This window comes from Mesoplodon mirus (genome assembly GCF_964341445.2).
Source record: "Mesoplodon mirus genome assembly, chromosome: 2".
Classification (NCBI taxonomy): domain Eukaryota; kingdom Metazoa; phylum Chordata; class Mammalia; order Artiodactyla; family Ziphiidae; genus Mesoplodon; species Mesoplodon mirus.
The window spans coordinates 176,657,277-176,679,723 of record NC_138977.1 but is presented as its reverse complement, the minus strand read 5'-3'; the positions used below and the strand labels follow the sequence as shown (position 1 = coordinate 176,679,723).

The 22,447-nt window shown below is 37.3% G+C and overlaps 1 protein-coding gene and 1 pseudogene across 6 annotated transcripts in view; both read right to left on the bottom strand.

Moving 5' to 3' along the window:
• Positions 1-22,447, bottom strand: part of LOC309794972 (recombining binding protein suppressor of hairless) — a 114,638-nt gene that overhangs the window by 33,860 nt on the left and 58,331 nt on the right. For 4 of the 5 annotated variants that reach the window (XM_082606925.1, XM_082606924.1, XM_082606923.1 and 1 more), the window contains one exon: positions 9,583-9,621. The exons of the other annotated variant lie outside the window; for it this stretch is intronic. In XM_082606925.1, the coding sequence (XP_082463051.1) occupies positions 9,583-9,621 (39 nt within the window). Of the gene's footprint in view, positions 1-9,582; positions 9,622-22,447 lie in introns of those variants that run through there. 5 annotated transcript variants of the gene reach the window in all.
• Positions 1,074-7,931, bottom strand: LOC309798676 (large ribosomal subunit protein uL6-like; annotated as a pseudogene). The gene is made up of 3 exons: positions 7,847-7,931; positions 5,811-5,980; positions 1,074-1,628 (listed from the first exon to the last, which is right to left on the bottom strand). The product of its transcript is annotated as a large ribosomal subunit protein uL6-like (transcript).

Here is a 22,447-nt window from a genome sequence, read left to right as displayed (position 1 = left end):
GAGAAGCCACCACAATGAGAAGCCCGCACACCGCAACAAAGAGCAACTCCCGCTCGCCGCAACTACAGAAAGCCCACGCACAGCAACGAAGACCCAAAGCAGCCAAAAGTAAATAAATAAATTTATTTCAAAAAAAATTTTTTTAACTGTGTCAGAAAAACTGTGCTTTTAGAACACTATCTAAAAGATCATCCTCTAAATAACAACACACCTTTTCACTGTTGTTTAAGTTGCAAGATGGGGGTTAGGATAGAATAGGGCAGGTTTAAGAGATTTTTTTTAAGGGAAAGAAACCCTTTCTGAATTCAAGTGTCCAACCTCCATACACCCCAATGAAAAGTGATATAAAATTCCTTATTTATTCATTCATTCATTCATTTATGGCTGTGTTGGGTCTTTGTTGCTGTGCGCAAGCTTTGTCTAGTTGCGGACAGTGGGGGCCACTCTCCACTGTGGTGTGCGGGCCTCTCATTGTGGTGGCCTCTCCTGTCGCAGAGCACAGGCTCTAGGCGCCCAGGCTTCAGGAGTTGTGGCTCGCGGGCTCTGGGGCGCAGGCTCAGCAGTTGTGGCGCACGAGTTATACCTATATGGCTATTATAACTAACACTTCCACAAACATCTATATTCAGGTCTTTGTATTAACATGTTTCCATTCTTCGTAACTGAATATGTAAGAATGAAATGGCTAGGCCATATGGTAGGGGAGTTTTAACTTCTTAAGTACCATTTTATTGTGCTTCACTTTATTGCACTTCACAGATATTGTCTTTTTTTAAACAAATTGGAGGTCTGTGGCAACCCTGCATCAAGCAAGTCTGTCAGCACCATTTTCCCAACAGCATTATTTTTTAATTAAGGTAGGTACTTTTTTTCCCCCAGACATAATGCTATTGCATTAGACATAATGCTATACATTATAGCATAAACATAACTTTTACATGCAACAGAAAACAAAAAAAATTGTGACTTTTTCCCCCAAAATCAAGAGCTTTTATTGCATCTTTAAAATATCACAAACGAGTCCGAAGAATCATCTGGCATCTTGCTGTTTCTGTAGCCAGACCACTCAAATCTTATTCATCAGCCTGCTGAACTGTTTCTTTTTTCAGAAACACAGATACCATCCAAAATTTTTCTGATATCCTTGTTTTTAACTCTTGGGGCTTGTTGAATCAAAGCAGCTAAATTTGACACAAGTTCAATGTCATTTCCTTCAAGAATCAACTCACCTTTTTGGGCCTGATACTGAACAAGCAACGCCTGGCCTCATCCAAACCCTGCGGATGTATTTTTCACCCCCAAAATTTTGGATTTCAACAAGAGAACCATTCTCCTGAATATCAACATTGATGGGGAACTGATCATATACAGACCTCATAACAGAAGCCCAGTGTAACACCCTTGATCATGTTCTGTATATGACCACAGACAGTGCAAACAGTCGCCAGTTCCTTTCTATTTCCCCACCATTTATGAAGCCAGAGTCTCCTCTTTTTCTTTCCGAGGAGACTGAGTTCTACATTGATGTGACTGAAGTGCCTCCACAGGGTGCCTCTAGAAAATGTGTCTTGCTTGTTTTCGTCTAAAAGTTGTATAATTTGAAATTTTACATTTAGGTCTATTTTGATCTAATTTTTGTATATGGTTCCAGGTATGAATCATAGTTATTTTATGTTATGTAAGTGGTGGGTGCATATGGTTATCCAACTGTTCCAGAATCCTTTGTTAAAAACCCTTTAGCTGACTAAACTGCCTTTGTACCTTGACTGAAAAACTTACCTCAAGAACAATTTCTGGCCACTATTCTGTCGCAATGATCTACTTGCTATCTTTAAACCAATACCATCCTTAATTACTGTAGCTATCTAACAAGCTTTGAAATCAGGTAGTGTTAGTTCTTACGGCCCTTTTTCAAGGTTGTTTTGGCTAGTCTAAGACATTTGCATTTGCATTATAAATTTTAGAAACAGCTTGTCAACTGCTATAAAAAAGCCCATTGGGATTTTGATTGGGATTATGTTGAATCCATAGATTAATCTGGGAAGAACTGACACTATTGAGTCTTCTGCCCGAAGAACATTTATTTAGGACTTCTCAGCAATGTTTTGTAGTTTTCAGTATATAGTTTTTGCACATCATGTGTCAGATATTTTCCCCTAAGAATCACATATTTTTTGATGCTATTGTTTTTTAAATTTCAATTTCCCACTGTTCATTATGAGTATAAAAAACGTAATTCATTTTTGTATGCTTTATACGTTGACTGTGTAGCCTACCACCTTGTTAAACTCACCTATTAGTTCTAGTAACTTTTTTTTTTGGAAGATTCCATAGAGATAATAGTAATGTCTACAAATAAAGTCAGTTTTACTTCTTTCCAATTTAGATGCCTTTCTTTTTCTGGCCTTACCCGTACTAATTAGAACCTCAAGTACAATGTTAAATGGAAGTGGTTAAAAGTGGACACCCCTGCAATTGTTCCTGATCTTGAGGGAAAACATTCAGTCTTTCACAAGTATGGTGTTAAATGTAGTTTGTTTATAGGTAAGCTTTATCAGAATGAGGAAATTCCCTTCTATTCCTAGATTGATGAAAATTATGATGAAGAATGAAATGTCAAAAGCTTTTTCTAAATCCCTGAGATGACCAAATGATTTTCCTTTTGTTGTTAATGTATTAAAATGACATTGATTGATTTCCATTTCTGAGATAAATCTCATTAGATCACGATGTATTATCTTTTTAATATATTGCTGGGGGACTTCCCTGGTGGCGCAGTAGTTAAGAATCCACCTGCCAATGCAGGGGACATGGGTTCGAGCCCTGGTCCAGGAAGATCCCACATGCCATGGAGCAACTAAGCCCATGCGCCACAACTACTGAACCTGCGCTCTAGAGACCGCAAGCCACAACTACCGAAGCTCGCGCGCCTAGAGCCCCTGCTCCACAACAAGAGAAGCCATCGCGATGAGAAGTCCACGCACTGCAACGAAGAGTAGCCCCCGTTCACCGAAATTAGGGAAAGCCTGCGCACAGCAACGAAGACCCAATGCAGCCAAAAATAAAAATAAAATTTAAAAAAGAAATCAACAGATCAAAAAAAATACAATTGGATTCATTTTGAAAAACTGTTAAGACCTTTTATATCTGTGTTCATAAGGGATATCAGTCCACAATTTCATTTTATTTTAATGTCTGTCTGCTTTTAGTAACAGGGCATCACTGTCCTAACAGAATGAACTGGGAAATATGTCCTGCTTTCCAGTTTTCTGGAAGAGTATGTATAGAACTGGCATGATGTATTTCTTAAATGTCTGGTAGAATTCAATAGCAAAATCATCTAAGCCTGGAACTTTCTATGTGGATGGCTTAGAATTACAAGTTCAATTTCTTTAGATATAGGGTTATTCAGGTTATCTATCTGTTTCTTCCTAAGTAAGCTTTAGTAGCTTGCCAGTTTCAAGGAATTTGTGTATCTCTTCAAAAGTTGTTGAATTTATCGGCAGAAAGTTATTTCTAATATTTGCTTGTTATCCTTTAAATATCTGTAGAATCTATAGTGTATTACCTTTCTCACTCTTGATGCTAGTAATTTATACAGAAACAGATTTCTATTTGATATGATTATCCTTCTGCATGAAGGATTTCTTTAACATTTTTTGTAGCTCAGGCCTGTTTGATTAATTCCTTTTCAGTTTCTTATGTCTAAAAATGTCTTTATTTTGCCTTTGCTAGGTATAGAATTCTATCTAGGTTGCCATATTTTCCCCCCTTGAGTACTTTAAAGCTCTTGTTCCACTGTCTTCTCCCTAGCAAGGTTTCAGATGAGAAACCTCTGTCATCCTTATCTATATCTTTTTTCCTCTGTATATAATTTATCTTTCTTTCTCTGTTGCATTTAACATTTTCTCTTTATCACTGACTTCAAGCAATTTGATGATGATGTGGTTTAAAAACTGATAGTTTTTGCACTTGGGGTTCACCGAGTTTCTTGGAACTGTGGTTTTATAGTTTTCAAAAATTTAGAAAATTTTCAGCCATTATGTCTTCATATATTCTTTTAGTCATACCTTCCCCTTCAATGACTCCAATTACATGTATATTGGTGTATTTGAAAATAAACCACAGCTCATTAATGATCTTTTTTTTTTCCAGATATTTTCTCTGTGTGCTTTATTTTGGATAGTTTCTATTGGTATGCCTTCAAGTTTGCTAATCTCTTCTTCAACAGTGTATATCTGTGATTAATCCCACCAAGTGTATTTTTTTCATTTAAATAGTTTAGTTTTCATCTCTAGAATTTGCTTTGGATCTTCCCTTTTTTATCTTCCAGGTCCTCTATTTAAGTTGTTCAACCTCTCCTCTAGCTCAGGGATCTACAATTACAGCCTGCACGTCGAATGCAATCCACTGCCTATTTTAGAAATAAAGTTATACTCCAGTACACAGAAATGTCCATTGGTTTACACATTGTCTGAGGCTGCTTTTGTGTTACAACAGATTTGAGTAGTTACAACAGAGGCTGTTTGGGTCACAAAAATACCTACCATTTTACCCTTTAACAAAAATTTTATACACTCCTGACCTTAGCTTCTTTTTTTAAAAAAACATCTTTATTGGAGTATAATTGTTTTACAATGGTGTGTTAGTTTCTGCTGTATAACAAAGTGAATCAGCTATACATATACATATATCCCCATATCTCCTCCCTCTTGCGTCTCCCTCCCACCCTCCCTACCCCACCCCTCTAGGTGGTCACAAAGCACCTAGCTGATCTCCCTGTGCTATGTGGCTGCTTCCCACTAGCTATCTATTTTACATTTGGTAGTGTATATATGTCAATGTCACTCTCTCACTTCGTCCCAGCTTACCCTTCCCCCTCCTCATGTCCTCAAGTCCATTCTCTACGTCTGCGTCTTTATTCCTGTCCTGCCCCTACGTTCTTCAGAACCACTTTTTTTTTTTAGATTCCATACATATGTGTTAGCATACTGTATTGTTTTTCTCTCTCTGACTTACTTCACTCTGCATGACAGTCTCTAGGTGATCTTAGCTTCTTAAACATAAAGAAGACAAATGTAATAACTATTTTAATGTCTTTGTCTAATTTTATCATCCGTGTCATTTCTGGGTTGGTTTTAATTGACTGATTTTTCTTATTATGAATTATATTTTCCCTACTTCTTTTTACAACTGGTTATTTTGATTAGATGTTAAGACACAATGAATTTCACCACCTTTTTGAGTGCTGCATATTTTTATATTCCTTTAAATATTCTTGAGCTTTGTTTTAGGACAGTTACTTAGAAAAAGTTTTATCCTTTCAACCTTGCTTTTAAGTTTTGTTAGGTTAAACCAGAGCAGCATTTAGTCTAGGCCTAATTTTGTACCACTACTGAAACAAAACCCTTCTGAGTACTCTTGTTGATGCACTGTGAATTATGAGATTTTTTTCCACTTTGGCTATTGGGAACAGGCACAATTCATAGTATTGAGGGAGCTCTAGGAATTCTTTCCTCTAATTGTTTAGGTTGTTTTTCCTCCCAACCTTGGGTAGTCTCCTCACACAGGTGGTAATCAATACTCAGCTTAAGACTAGAGAGGACCCTCTGTAGGTCTCTGGAACTCTGCATAGCTCTTTCCTCTCCAGTTCTCTGCCCTAAGAGTTCTGGCCACCTTAGCCTCCTTATAGTCCCAGCTCTACCTCCACAACTCAAGGTGCTTACTAGGCTCCACCTGGATTCCCCTTCCCTACATCATGTACTGGAAACTTTCTCCAGGCACTAAGCTGAGGCAATTGTAGGGCTCACCTCATTTGTCTCCTGTCTCTCAAGGATCACTGTCCTTTCTTGCCTGCCATTCAATATCTTGAAAACCACTGTTTCATATATTTTGTCCAGGTTTTTAGTTGTTTTAGGCCGAAGAGTAATTCCAGTCCCTGTTACTCCATCTTGGCTAGAAGCAGAAGTCCTAAAAGCTACTAAAATTTTCCAAACAGGGAAAATTGCTTAAAGGGTAAATGGAAAATCATGATAAAGTAGATGGGACCTAACTATATTATTATTTATATTTAAGGAAAGGAAAGGAAATTTTACATATGCAGGTAACTATTCATCAAAATATATTTTATCAGGGACTTCCCTGGTGATCCAATGGTAAAGAATCCACCTTCCATAGAGTCTGTCATACAGAGTGAAGTAAGTCAGAAAGAGAAAAACAAATACCATATGCTAACACATATATATGGAATCTAAGGGAAAAAAAAAACAAAGTTCATGAAGAACCTAGGGGCAAGACGGGAATAAAGACACAGACCTACTACAGAATGGACTTGAGGATATGGGGAGGGGGAAGGGTAAGCTGTGACAAAGTGAGAGAGTGGCATGGACATATATACACTACCAAACGTAAAATAGATAGCTAGTGGGAAGCAGCCGCATAGCACAGGGAGATCAACTCGGTGCTTTGTGATCACCTAGAGGGGTGATAGGTAGGGTGGGAGGGAGGGAGACGAAAGAGGGAAGAGATATGGGAACATATGTATATGATTCACTTCAACGTATGTATAACTGATTCACTTTGTTATAAAGCAGAAATTAACACACCATTGTAAAGCAAAAAAACAAACAACAACAACAAAAAAATCCACCTTCCAATGCAGGGGACATGGGTTCAATCCCTGGTCAGGGTACTAGGATCCCACATGCCGTGGGGCAACTAAGCCCACGTGCCACAACTACTGAGCTCATGTGCTTCAACCAGAGAGCCTGTGTGCCACAAACTAGAGTCCACGTGTGCCACAACTACAGAGACCATGCACCCTGGAGCCTGTGTGCCACAACTAGAAAAGAGAAGACCTGCACACCACAACTAGAGAGAAGCCCGTGTGCCACAACAAAAGATCCCGCATGCCTCAACGAAGATCCTGCATGCCACAACTAAGACCTGACACAGCCTAAATAAATGAATGAATAAATGAATAAATAAATAAATATTTTATCGTTAGGAGTCACTTGAACCTATTGTTGCTGGTAATGAAATTAAAATGTTTATCTATTAAATTTCAAATTTCAAAATGCCTATATATGTGAATTAAGCAATTCCAGTTAGAATTTCAAGATATATAAAAATAAGTAATTGAAAATACATTTACATGGACCTGTGAGATAAGTTATATTTTCCCAGCCCACTTGATCTGAAATACACCTTAATTTTTTTTTATTTTGAATTTCAGGCATACAGAAAAGTTACGAAAGCACAAACAATTCCTAGTCCCCATTTCCCCCAGACTCTCGAATGTTAATATTTTACCATATTTGTATATTATGTTTTTAAAACCATTTAAGAGCACATTATAGACATAAAGTCCCTTTACCCAAGATACTTGTGTTTATTTCCTAAAAAGACAGTCTCTTATACAATCACAATGCAATTATCACTGATACAATACTTTTAACTATAGATTTTATTCAGATGTTTCCAGCTGTCCCTCTAATGTCCTTTATTGGGGATGGGAGTATGGAGCAGTACTGAGAAACAGCTGTCCTCAGGCCAAATCAGAATAGCCTTCAGTTTGTTTGTTTTTTTTAATTAATTTGAGCTGGAACACAGACACACCATTCATTTACATATTGTCTACGGCCGATTTGGGGATGCAAGAACAGAGCTGAAAAGTCAAAACAAACTCAGTGTGCCCCAAAAAGCCTAACACTTTTATTATCTGGCCTATTACAGAAAACGTTTGCCAACTCCAGCTTTAGAGCACAAGAAAAATTTGTTCCTGGTCCAGGTTCAGTTGAATTTGCCATGTTTAACTTAGCTGTCATGTCTTTTTGGTCTCCTTTACTCTGGTACTCCTCAGTCTTAGTTTTTCGTGATTTTGAAAACTTTGAACAGTAGATGCTGTTTATTTTATAGAAATGTCCTTCCATCTGTGTCTGTCTGATGTTTCCTTAAACTTAGATTTAGCTTATGCATTTTTGGCAAGAACCACTACAAAAGTGATAGTATGTCCTCAGGATGCATATGATACTTATTTGTCCATTATTAGTGATGTTAATTTAGAACGCTTAATTAAGGTGGCATCTGCCAGGTTTCTTCACTGTCATGTTACTACTTTTCACTTTATAATTAACCATACTTTGTGAAGATATGCTTAGACACTATAAAAACACTTTGTTTCTCATCAGACTTTAAACCAGTAGTTTAAGCATTCACTGATGATGTTGGCCTGAAACGATTATCACTGTAATGGTTGCCAAAATGTGCTTTCCAAGTTCCATGATTCCTTCTACACTTATTAGGTGGAATTCTTCTGTAAAGAAAAGCTATCTCCTCTCCCCCATTTATCGAATTATTTATTTAACTCAGTGCAGACTTCTAAACTGTCATTTTATTTTATGGATTTTAATCTATTACTATCATTACTTATTTTGATGACCAAAGTGTCCATGATTTGGCTAAAAGAAGCCTCTTCAAACTGGCTCCCTTTGTGTGTACTTCTAGCATGCCCCTGTCATTCTTTGAGTGAAACAGCTTTTTTAACAATAGTAATAATGTGGAAATAACCCAAATGGCCATCAGTGTGAATTAAATAAGGAGCAGTGGGAAGACAAGGAAAAGCTATGGAGACACTAAGGAGAACAAGGTAGAAGATCTACAGTTAACAGAACAATGGTAGAGTATGATGCCAGACTTTAAAAAGAAAAAAGACAGGTATATGTTTATACACACATATGATTTTCTTGAAAGATACTAACGACACAGGGTAGCATTAACTCTAGGACTGTAACTGTGGAACTGAATGTCTTATTTTTATTTTACAATCACTGATTGTTAGAAATTTTTAAAATCATTTTCAAGACTAACACTTTTAAATTTAACATGTGTAATTAAAATGCATACCATAAAAAATTACATAATTAGAATATAATATTTATAGTCTCATTAAAAATGGATAATATCTTTGTTTTAAAATTCTTTTCTAAAAGCATTTAAGTATCTTTCAAGTTCCAGTTGTGGTCAACAAATTGTGACTGGCTAATGAAGCTAGATATAGGAAACTATCTTTACATTGTAGCCCTTGTTATATTAACTATATAATACTCAATATTAATTCTTGAAAGGTTTCATTTTTCCCTTTGAACTGTATCCTCTTACCCTGTTTTTTTTTTTTTGTTTTTGTTTTTGTTTTTTTTTTTTTCTTTTTGCTGTATGCGGGCCTCTCACTGTTGTGGCCTCTCCCGCTGCGGAGCACAGGCTCCGGATGCGCAGGCCCAGCGGCCATGGCTCACGGGCCCAGCCGCTCCGCGGCACATGGGATCCTCCCAGGCCGGGGCACGAACCCGTATCCCCTGCATCGGCAGGCGGACTCTCAACCACTGCGCCACCAGGGAGGCCCTTACCCTGTTTTTTGAAGGGAGAAAAAGGGGAGATGTGGGGAAGGGAGGATGGAAATATGCTTATGATCTAGATACCATTATGTGAATAACTTCTTGCAAAGAACCCCTAACAGAGCTTCCAAAATGACAGGATCTAACACTTTTATGAAATGTTTGGGTGAAAGACTAACATAATGCTTACCTAGTAAGTCGTTTAGGTGGAGGCCGCTCACCAAATTTTCTAGAGAAAAAATAAGAAAAAAAAATTAAATAGGCTGTATGACATGCTCCACAGTTAAGCTTTTTAGGCACCATGAAATCTCCTTTATGACTTATATTCAACCCTACTGAAGTCTAATGTAAAAAGAAATCCTCTAGTAAACACCTATACCCAGTTATAACAAAATACATTCTTTAAAACCATTCCTAAACAAAACAACACACCCTAACTAGGCCTGACACATCCACTCTGAGCATGTACCATGCTGATTAGATGAGGATGACAGGTACCTTCCAGAGACACCTTGCTAAAAAAACATCTAACCGAAGACCCCCCTGCCCCAGTCTCACATAATCTGGAGCACTCAAAAAAATCCTCACAGCCCAAGAGGTGGTGTAGAGCTCACAACTGTTTACCATGTGCCAGGCACTATGTTACACATTTTTTTACCCTTTTTCATCATTATAAAATAATTCTGGAAGGTACATATTGACCCATTTTAAAGATGTAGAAAGCAAGTTGCCCAATGTCACAGAGTAAATTAAGTGAGAGTTAAGATTTAAGCCTAGATGTTGACTACTTAATTAGTTTATAGCATATGGCCCTTCAAAAATAAATATGCTAAATGTACTAGCATAGAAGCATTTCAGTTGCTTGGGAGAGGGCAAAGAGAAAAGCATGAGCAAGGATAAGCACAGTTTAGGTTGGAATTAGAAATACATACACCATGCAGGTTAAGAGAAAGACTCAGAGTGAGATTAGCTGAATTCAAGTCTATGATTTGGTACTGGGTTGGCCAAAAAGTACCTTTGTTTTTTAAGTAAAAATAAAAGACACATTTTTCATTTTCACCAAGAACTTTATTGAACATATTCACCGTTTTGTTCTACTACCTTCTGCCATTTTTCAGGCAACTTCATAATTCCATCTTCCCAAAACTTTTTACCTTTTTGAGCAAAGAACTGTTCCAGGTCCTTTTACAGTCTTCCAAGGAATTGAAATTTTTTCGGTTAAGAGAATTTTGTAAAGACCAAAATAAATGGAAAACCAAAGGTGCAATGTCTGGTGAATATTCGAATGAATCAGAACTTCCCAGCCAAGCTGTAACAGTTTTTGCCTGGTCATCAGAGAAACGTGCAGCCTCGCGTTATCCTGGTGGAAGATTATGCGTTTTCTGTTGACTAATTCTGGACGCTTTTTGTCGAGTATTGCTATCAGTTGGTCTAATTGGGAGCAGTACTTGTTGGAATTAATCGTTTGGTTTTCCGGAAGGAGCTCATAACAGAGGACTCTCTTCCAACCCCACCATTACACGACATCACCTTCTTTGGATGAAGACTGGCCTATGGTGTGGCTGGTGGTGGTTCATTTCGCTTGCCCCACAATCTCCTCCGTTCCACATTGTTGTACAGTATCCACTTTTCATCGCCTGTCATAATTTGTTTTAAAAGTGGAACGTTTTCATTACGTATCAGTAGAGAATCGCGTAGGAAATACTGTCAAGAAGGTTTTTATCGTGTTATGTGGAACCCAAACATGAAAGCGATTAACATAACCAAGCTGGTACAAACGATTTTCAGGGCTTGATTCAGATATTTTGAGTATGTCTGCTGTCTCCCACGTGGTATAACATTGATTGTGCTCAGTTAATGTCTCGATTTGATTGCTATCAACTTCAACTGGTCTACCCAACCGTGGAGCATCGTCGAGCAAGAAATCTCCAGCACAAAACTATGCAAACCACTTTTGACGTGTTCGATCAGTCACAGCACCTTCTCCATGCACTGCCCAAATCTTTTTTTGATTTCAGTTGCATTTTTGCCTTTCTTGAAATAATAAAGCATAGTATGCTAAAAATGTTGTTTTTCTTCCATCTTCAATATTAAAATGGCTAAACAAAAATTCACCAATTTTGATGTCTTTTTTTAAATGCATGCTGATATGACAGCTGTCACACACAATCTAACAAAATTGTCTCAAATGAAGTTTTAGACAACTAAGTGCTACTAGAGCCATCTTACGGAAAAAACTGAACGCACCTTTTGGCCAACCCAATATTTACTTCCTGTGCAGCCCTGAAATTATTTGACTCTCTACACCTCAGTTTCCTTCCTCATCTGTAAAAAGGACACAGTGGTTGTACTGACCTCAAGGAGTTGCTGAACGAATTAAATGTGCTAATTAACATACAGCAGACACATAGAACAATGCCTGGAATGCAGTAAATGACCAATAAATGTTAGTAATTATCACTGTTTTTTAGTTATAAATGGTTAAGCTAAAATAACTAAAGATATTAAGTATGATATTAATAAAGATAAATAAGTATAAGAGGAAGAAACGAATCCCTATGTGATGACCTCCTATTTCCCCTGAAATAAGAAATGAGGTCTTCTGAAAGACATGGTGGAGGCACACAGCACTTGAAGAAAAATGATCAATAGAATTTTATTTTCTTTTTAAAGCAAGATTGCAGTTATAAATAGTTTTTTAAGTGACTTGTTCATAATCACAGTTATAGGTTTGTGAAGCCTAATTTGACTTAAGATTTCTCTACTATATTTGTGGTATTTTACATAATTATTAACTTTGATGACAAAAGTCTTAGAATCCCATGTACTTCCTTTTGTTGAGTAATTTAATGCTATATGACATTGTTTATGAACTCCATTTATAAACAACGGGCATCTGTGACTGTTGGTATTTTAGTTAACTCTAAAATATTGAAAAGTGACTTTAATTGAAATAGCACTAAAAATGAGCAAATAATCCAAGTTTCTGTCAGAAGAATTAATAACAAGTAATTCTCATTGATTTTATCCTATAGGATATTCAATTTTAAACACAATGATTTAGTAGTAATATCAGCAAGGCTGCTGAACACCGTAGGTTTTAAAACACTGAACTATTGGCTAATCTATGATGTGAACTCCAATTATGGAGTTAAAGGCAAAACTCTACTCCTGAATCTTTTTCCACAGGAAAGATTTTTTTTAAACCTTTGAGATTGACTAAATGTACCACTGCAGCATATGATTAAAACAAAACTGCCTCACTAGAATATTCTACAAAAACCAGGAAGTTTAAGACAATCTTTAAATTACTTCTTCACATATGTATTTAAGAGCAGTTGTACTTTATAAAGAGAAGCGAAGTGAGGTGTGGCCAGAATTTAACTAAGGGTTTAAAATGCTGAAAATTTTAGAGAGAGACACAGTTAACAAATGAAATAAAACTTTTCAGTGAGAATCACGATGCCACTAACCCTTCAAACTAGCTCATAACTCCAACCATTAAGCATCCTTTGGGATCTAACACAGAATTTAACATAAGTTTATTACATGGCTAGTAAGAGATCCACTGCACTCAAAATTCAAATGCAAATTTTGTTTCTTGGTGCTCTGAAATGCTTACAAAATTAGATTAACAACTGAATGCTGATTAAAATATGTGTCTACATTCTTTTTTGGAGCTACCCATTAGATGAAGTCAACAATCATATAGCATGCTTGTACAATATCACTCCTGCCCCAATAGAAAACATGAGCAAGAGAACTCAGCAATTTGCCTGCTAAGCCTAAACAGCATTTCAAAATGATGCAGTGTTCTATCTAGGTGCTATCCTAAGGCTAGAAAGCTTAAAAATGTTAATAAGATTCAACTGGTTCTTCAGTATATAATAAAGCATCTCCAATTGTGTGCAGTCTCAATCCTCTCTTTAATGAATATGCCACCACATTCCTATCTATCCCATTAAAAACTAATGGCTACTGCAAATATCATATATCACTTATATATGGAATCTAAAACAAAAGGGTACAAATGAACTTATTTACAAAACAGAAGTAGAGTCACAGATGTAGAAAACAAACTTACGGCTACCAGGGGATAAGGGGGGAGGGATAAACTGGGAGATTGGGATTGACATATACATACTATATACATATATAAAATAGATAACTAATAAGAACCTGCTGTATAGCACAAGGAACTCTACTCAATACTCTGTAATGGCCTACATGGGAAAAGAATCTTAAAAACAAAACAAAACAAAAAAAGAGCAGATATATGTATATGTATAACCGATTCACTCTGCTGTACACCTGAAACTAACACAACATTGTAAATCAACTATACGCCAATAAAAAATAAAAAAAAGAAAACCTAATGGTTACTGTATCTATTAGAATGGGGGAAGGATAAGAAAATGAGGTTTCTGAGAAAATTCATAAGTGTTTAGTAGGTTCACAATGCATAATTCTGAAGCTCACAATTGAACTAAATTCTAATTATTCAATAAAATTCATAGGTCTACGTATTTAAAACTGTCATTATACCAAGATACTATATGCATCCTATACTTATCAAGATCCATTTTCCTCTACTAATCTGATGTATTGATAGAATATACAAAACTTCAGGAATTATCTACTACAGAAAGAAGGCCCATCTTTAAACATGAGTGACTCAAGAAAATTCATAATGTATATTTACATTATGCAATCAAAATAACCAGTTTTCAGCAGAAATGACAAGTCAGCTAACAATTACTCAGAGACTGATTATGATTTAAAGATTAAGTTCTAGCCCTCCCTTTTGCAGTAGGGAATGGGGAGACAGGCTGCTACAAATTTTTTACCTTTACTTGTAATCTATTTTCTGAAATTTTATTTATTTATTTATCTTTGGCTGCTTTGGGTCTTCGTTGTTGCGTGCAGGCTTTCTCTAGTTGCGGCGAGCGGGGGCTACTCTTCATTGTGGTGCATGGGCCTCTCACTGCGGTGGCTTCTCTTGTTGCAGAGCTCGGGCTCTAGGTGCACAGGCTTCAGTAGCTGTGACTCGCGGGCTCTAGAGCACAGGCTCAGTAGTTGTGGTGCGCTGGCTTAGTTGCTCCGCGGTACATGGGATTTTCCCGGGCCAGGGCTCGAACCCGTGTCCCCTGCATTGGCAGGCGGATTCTTAACCACTGAGCCACCAGGGAAGTCCCTTGTAATCTATTTTTAAAACAAGATATCTATTGACGTGTTGACAACTGAAAACCAGAAATAAATTGGATCAACCAAGTTTAGGCCACTCTTCCGTAAGACAATTTCATAACAGTTGCACGGTATATTTAACAATGCAAAAACAAAAAAATCTAAATCCTTAAGTACCCTAGGAACACCTTTGATTTTATGAAGTACTGACTTAATCCCTCATTGTAACAAAGAATCATTGTTATCCAATTTATCTTTTTGATATTATAGGTTGTCAATATCTCATTTGCATGAGTAGGTTTCTCAAATTTTTTGCACACTATATAAAGCATAGTTTTGATTAAATGTGATCATCAACGCTGTTATAAATTTAAAAGAAAAAAGTTGTAATTCTGGACTTTTTTAAGTAACAAGCAAAGGTTTAGCTTATATAAAGGTGATTACACCCTTTTCTTCTTCTATTATGTATGCTTTTCCCTCAGATTGGGATTGGTGAACAAAACACAAAAACCTACGTGCTGGACTTCCCTGGTGGCGCAGTGGTTAAGAATCCACCTGCCAATGCAGGGGACATGGGTTCCAGCCCTGGTCCGGGAAGATCCCATATGCCGCAGAGCAACTAAGCCCGTGTGCCACAACTACTGAGCCTGTGCTCTAGAGCCCGCGAGCCACAACTACTGAGCCCACATTCCAGAACTACTGAAGCCCACGTGCCTAGAGCCCGTGCTCCACAACAAGAGAAGCCACCGCAATGAGAAGCACGCACACCACAACGAAGAGTAGCCCCCACTCACCACAACTAGAAAAAGGCCATACGCAGCGACAAAGACCCAATGCAGCAAAACATAAATTGGAAAAAAAAAAAAAAAAACACAAAAAAATCTATGTGCCATCATTACTTAGTAATGCTCATAATACTATGGCTCAAGAAAACTTACACTGTCCAAAGTATCTATGTTGTAAGTATAATTTTAGGCTAGCAAACTCATTTTACTTTAATTTCACTAGCTTTCCCTTTCTAAGATAACAATGATCTTTTATTCAAAATAGAGAGAGCTAGGGAAAATATTATTATAGCTAAATCTATTTTCATATACCTGGCACCGTAAGGATTTTTTAAATTTTGCCATCAATCACTAAACATAGCACTTCCTACCTATAAATAGTATTAAGATTCCCACATATCCTCCAATCCATTAGAATTTTCAAATAAGTAAAATACCTGCATAAACTTTACACACTTGTTTTCCCCACAACAGATACATTTCCTTCTATATTAACCAATCTGTTTAGGAAGTATATGACCACAAATGTATTGAGGACAAACATGATAATATCAAAACTTCACCATCTTAACACCTTTTCTAGCTAACAGATGATTCACACGAGAAAAACCAAGTCAAAAAGCAAAAGGCGGGTGTGGAAGGATAAGAAAAAACTTTTTTGAATATAGAACAACTTAGTAATTACACTGCTAGACTACTGTCTAGTAACAGTATTAGAACTTCCAAGTTTAAAAACATAGAGCTAGATGGAAAAGCAAGCTCAAGTAGTGTGGGAAACTATTCTGCCCTTGGGTGTAGAACTAAAAGTAATTTCCTCTATTTTTTTGTATTTCACAAATTTTTTGCTTCATGCAGAAACGATATTACAATAAATTAACTCAAGAAACACTGGTGCGGTATTTGCAGGAAAAACATAGAAAAGAAAGCATGAACAATTCAAACTCATAATTAAGCCAAACTTTGCACCAAATCTGCTGTAAACAGTATACAGTTCAAAAAAGTACTAGAATTCTTGAAACATGATTCAAGATACTGAAATTAAACAACATTTGATGGGAAAATTAGGAAACCTGATTCATACACTCAAGAATCCATACCTCATCATTCCACCAGGAGAAAGAAACAAATAGGTGATATACACTATCACCATAGTCTATGCTAAAATATAATATGAAAAACAAAGCAAGTGGTACTAGGAAGCTGTTTAGTAATTTACTCACAAAAAATAGAAGATGCTAATTAGAAAGGACTACACATAACATACCGTCTTCATCTCTAGATTCATTCATTCACCTAGTATATACCAAATATAGGTACTTGGTATACATCAGTGAAAAAAAGAGACACAAAATCCATGTCCTTATGGAACTTACATGCTACTAAAACAAACAGACAATGGCATACGTTCAAAGATATTGTCTAAATAGTTTATGAAAACAAAAATGTAAGAAACAACTTAAATATTGTACTTATTGAATATGACTTAAAAGATTAATATTTGACTAATCTAAAAAATATATTTAAAGTAAATATGTAACTTATTTTTACTTCTAAAAGCTTATTCATTCTATACCTATGGCAGAAAACAGCCTACGTATTAAGTCACATAACTTTGAGCAAGACATGTCACCCTTTGTCACATTTCAGTTTCTAGCTTTGAAACTACTCTTACTTTAAGAACCATATTTAATGGCAATAATGCTCAAAACATGTCAGGGTGTAACTAGTGGTCTTGGACACTGTAACAAAGACAATCAAGGCATGATGTAGTCTCCAGAAGCATCACATTTATTAAGCATGTTTATATTAGAACAAATATCCTATGGGGTAGACTTCAAAGACATGCCATACTTGCAGTTGACCCCATCAGGTGGAGAAACATGCTCCCCTTCTTACTAGTATACTGGGTAGAACATTTGAAAAGCACTGCTTCCTTAATTTTTAAAGTCCCTTTATCCTACCTTTTCTTTTTCAATTAAAACCACAACAACAAACTTAACTTTGTAACAGTCTGTCAGCAGTTTGGTAAAGAATCAGGAAGAGTGGAAAGATACAAAGAATGAGTGACTGGGACCATCATTTCCAGCTATTCTCAGCATCTGGCTTTTTAGGTATCTCCAATATTATTATTACCAGGTGAGGGTAAAGATGTCCTTCCTAAAATCCATACCTGAGGAGGGACTTCCCCCAACTGAATCTGCAACAGCCATCAGCCTCACCACCCAGTTAGCATAACTGAGTTATGAGAACACTGGCATCCATTAACATCACATATAAAGATCTTATATGAAAAGTATATGTCTTAAAACCTATGGCTCAACAAGAGGGAGCAATGAGACACTGAGCAAACTACTCCAATTTCATGTCAAGAGACTGAATAGGACAAATTGACATCAAATGCCTCCTAACATGGTGCATAAGAGCACAATATCACTTCTGTGATACCACTGACAAAAAAACACAGAACTTGAATCTAAACATGAGGAAATATAACGTAACTAAATTGTGGAATAGTCAACAAAATAAGTGGACTATACTTTTAAGAGCATCAAGGTTGTGAAAAACAAGCAAAAAACTGAGAAACTGGCCCAGATTAGAAGGGACTAAAGATACATGATCACTGAATACAACAGACTATCCAGAATTTACTCTGCTATAAAAGGACGTTATTTAGACAACTAACAAAATCTGCATAAAATGGTAGATTAGAAAATAGGATATCAATTTTAATTTCTGGTTTTGACAGCTGTACAGGGGTTCAATAAGAGAATGTCCTTATTTTTTAGAAACACTCACTGTAGTGTTTAGGGAGAAAAGGGCATGATGCCTAATTACCTTCAAAGGGTTCAGGGAAAATAAGTATATATGTGTATATATATATATGTGTGTGTGTGTGTGTGTGTCTGTGTGCGTGTGTGCACGCACGTATGTGTAGATACACAGAAGGATAATGCAAGTGTGGTAAAATGTTAATGACTGAAGTATCTGGCTGAACTTCTTTGTAATATTCTTGCAATTCTTCTGTAAACTGAAATTATATCAAAACAAAAAAGGCCACAATCAGAGAAGCACTAATCTCCTGATCAAGTTGCTGGCCTGCCCCTAACTGCCACAGAACCTGGTGGTGACAAACCTATCAAAAAACATCCAATGAAGGTGACACATAAGACACTCTATGGCCAGCTTCCTGGCATAGCTCTTATGTTCTTACGACAATCATTTAAGAATTGTTGGGACTTCCCTGGTGGCGCAGTGGTTAAGAGTCCGCCTGCCCATGCAGGGGATACGGGTTCGATCCCTGGTCTGGGAAGATCCCACACGCCGCGGAGCAACTAAGGCCGTGCACCACAACTACTGAGCCCACGTGCCAGCCACAACTACTGAAGCCCACGCGCCTAGAGCCTGTGCTCCGCAACAAGAGAAACCACCACAATGAGAAGCCTGAGCACTGCAATGAAGAGTTGCCCCCGCTCACTGCAACTAGAAAAAGCCCACGTGCAGCAACGAAGACCCAATGCAGCCAAAAATAAATAAATAAGTAAATGTATATTTAAAAAAAAAAGAATCGTTGCTGTAGATTTAAAGTTTGATAATACCCAACGTTGATGTACAAGTAGAGAAACAGGAATTCTCATGCACTGTTGGGAGTTTAAATTTGTGTGATCTTTTTGGAAGACATTTGGCAATGTCTATTGTAATTCAAGATGTGCATTTCTTTGAATTCCTAGCCATTTCTATTCTGTAAATTTATTATATAGGTACACATAAATTGTGACTATGCAAAAATTTGTATACGAAAATATTCAATAAAACATCATTTGGGGCTGCCCTTGGTGGCGCAGTGGTTAAGAATCCGCCTGCCAATGCAGAGGACACGGATTCAAGCCCTGGTCTGGGAAGATCCCACATGCTGCAGAGCAAATAAGCCCATGCACCACAACTACTGAGCCTGCACTCTAGAGCCCGCGAGCCACGACTACTGAGCCCGCATGCTGCAACTACTGAAGTCTGCGTTCCTAGAGCCCGAGCTCCTCAACAAGAGAAGCCACCGCAAGGAGAAGCCCCTGCACCGCAACAAAGAGTAGCCCCCACTCACCGCAACTAGAGAAAGCCTGTGTGCAGCAGTGAAGACCCAAAGCAGCCAAAAATAAATAAAATAAATAAATTTATTTTTAAAAAGCATCATTTCTATTAACAAAAAATTTTTTAAATCCATGTGTACAATTAGGAATAGATTGCCTCCCAGTCGTGCCCGGCCACACACACACACACACACACACACACACACACACACACGGAGAGAAAAAAGAGAGAAAGAAAAGGGGGAAAAAAGCTATCCAATTAGTAGCATTGATCTTTTCCTTCCCCCCCACCCACCCCCGGCCATGCCGTGCGGCATGCGGGATCTTACTTCCCCGACCAAGGATCGAACCTGTGCCCCCTGCAGTGGAAGCAAGGAGTCCTTACCACTGGACCACCAGGGAATTCCGAGTAACATTAATTTTGAATGAGGACATGAGATCTACATTTTCATCCCCTTTCCTCAAGTGCATGTATAAAACAACACACAAATACATACACCCCACTACGCCCAGTATTAGTGATAATGGTGGGCAGCAGCAAAAATTCCATTTTGCTCTAGAATGTATTATACAATTTGACAGATGTTTTATTCATTACTAATTAAGTTTGGCTTAGGTAAACAGCAAAATAAAATTTCAGTATCTAGACATCAGTTAAAGCCACTCATACACCAAGTCTAGAATACAGGTGGCTTAAAATAAAGAGAGGGCTTCCCTGGTGGCGCAGTGGTTGAGAGTCCGCCTACCGATGCAGGGGACACGGGTTCGTGCCCTGGTCTGGGAAGATCCCACATGCCGTGGAGCGGCTGGGCCCGTGAGCCATGGCCGCTGAGCCTGCGCATCCGGAGCCTGTGCTCCGCAACGGGAGAGGCCCGCGTACCACAATAAAATAAAATAAAATAAAATAAAAAATAAAAAGAGAAAAACCTTTAAGTTAAAAATTTACCCCCATGGGACATATGTATATGTATAACCGATTCACTTTGTTATAAAGCAGAAACTAACACACCACTGTAAAGCTATTATACTCCAACAAAGATGTTAAAAAAAAAAAATTTACCCCCAAAATGGTCTCAGTAAGCAAATTTCACTAGGGGAAACATTTTAGAAAAAAGTATGCCAGACCCAAATAAAGAACACACCTTTATGGAAAACATACTTCCAAAAAAGGAAAACATAATGCAACTTAAAGAATTTTAAAGAGGTTCCAATCTTAACCGTCTGTTTAATTTTTGCTAAGAACTTCTTCAGACACCTCACTTGATCTTATGCACTGCCTTTTAAGACAATGTTTAAGAGGTGAAAAGTGTCATCTGATGAGAGCACACACACAGTTTGTCACCAATGCAAGTCATGGGAGAGGTAGCCACATATTGTGGTAAGGGCATGGACTCAGGAGCTAGATTGCTTAAGCTCACATTCCACCCTTAAAGCAAACTAGTGGAAGTTACTTAAACTCTCTGTGTCTCATTTTTCTCAACTGAAAACACAGATGAAAGTATGTCCATATAGGATTCTTGCAAGAATTTAAAAAGTTCATAAGTGTACAGCACCAAAAAGAGTTCTAGGCACTGAGTAAGCACTAGACAAAACACCCCTACTGCTTCAAGAGTGGATTACTGAATATTTACCCTAACAAATATGGTAAAACTGAAATAGGCCCTTCAAAACAAATACATATTTATATTGCTTTAAAATATATATAATTAATCATACATCTCACAAAGAGATTATCATCCAGAATACATAAAGAACTATAACTCAACAACAAAACATCTGATTTACAAATAGGCAAAGGACTTGAAGAGATAAGAAGATATGTATCTCCAAGAAGATATACAAATAGCCAACAAGCACATAAAAGCAGCTCAACGTTACTAATCGTTAGGGAAATGCAAATCAAAACCGTAATGATACCACTTCACACCCATCAGGATGCCTATTATCAAAGAAAACAAAAAATAACAAGTGTTGGTGAGGATGTGGGAAAATTTGAACCCTTGTATGTTGCCGGTGGAAATATAAAACAGTGCAGCCACTGTGGAAAACAGTATGGCAATATCTCCAAAATTAAATGTACAATTACTACATGATCTACCAATTCCACTTCTGGGTATATACCCAAAAGAATTAAAAGCAGAATTTCAAATAGATACTTGTACACCAATGTTCAGAGCAGCATTATTCACAATAGGCAAAAGGTGGAAATAACCCAAATGCCCACCGATGGATGGACAGATGTGGTATACACATACAATTAAATATTATTCCACCTTAAAAAAAATTCTGACATATGTTACGTACAACATGGATGAACCTGGAATACCTTGTGCTAAATAAAATAAGACAGACACAAAAGGACAAATATCCTATGATTCCATTTATATGAGGGACTTAGAGTATTCAAATTCAGTAGAATGGTGGTTGCCATGGACTGATGCCGGGGGTGAGGGTAAAGGAGCATGGAGAGTTATTGTCTAATGGGTACAGTTTGGGAAGATAAAGTTCTGGAGATGGATGGTGATGGTGGTTCTGCAATAATATGAATGTACTTAATGCAACTGAACTGTACACTTAAAAATGTTTAAAATGGTAAATTTTATGTTTTATATATATTCTACCGCTCAAGCAGTACATTTAGTTTTGCTTTAACTATGGCTTAGTGAGGGATAATAGCTCAGCTTTGAGGGGTATCCTATGTTACTGCCAGGTTAGGTGGTGGCAGCTGTCCAGTAACTTAGAAAAAACAAACAAGTGGGTGCCACAACAAACAAAAGAAAAACATGAGGAGTATATGTACATATATAAAAATGGTTCCTACTACCATCAAGGCAAAGATACAAAAGGAAAGAGAGAAATCTGTCCTAGAATCTACACCTCCCAAGGTAGGGCAGCCCAGAAAGCATGCAAACAATCCATCAAAGACTGTTTGCGGCTGAACATCTCCCATGGAAAATGCCAAGTGATCATGGAAAGCAGCTTGTACATGAGATGAAATCACACA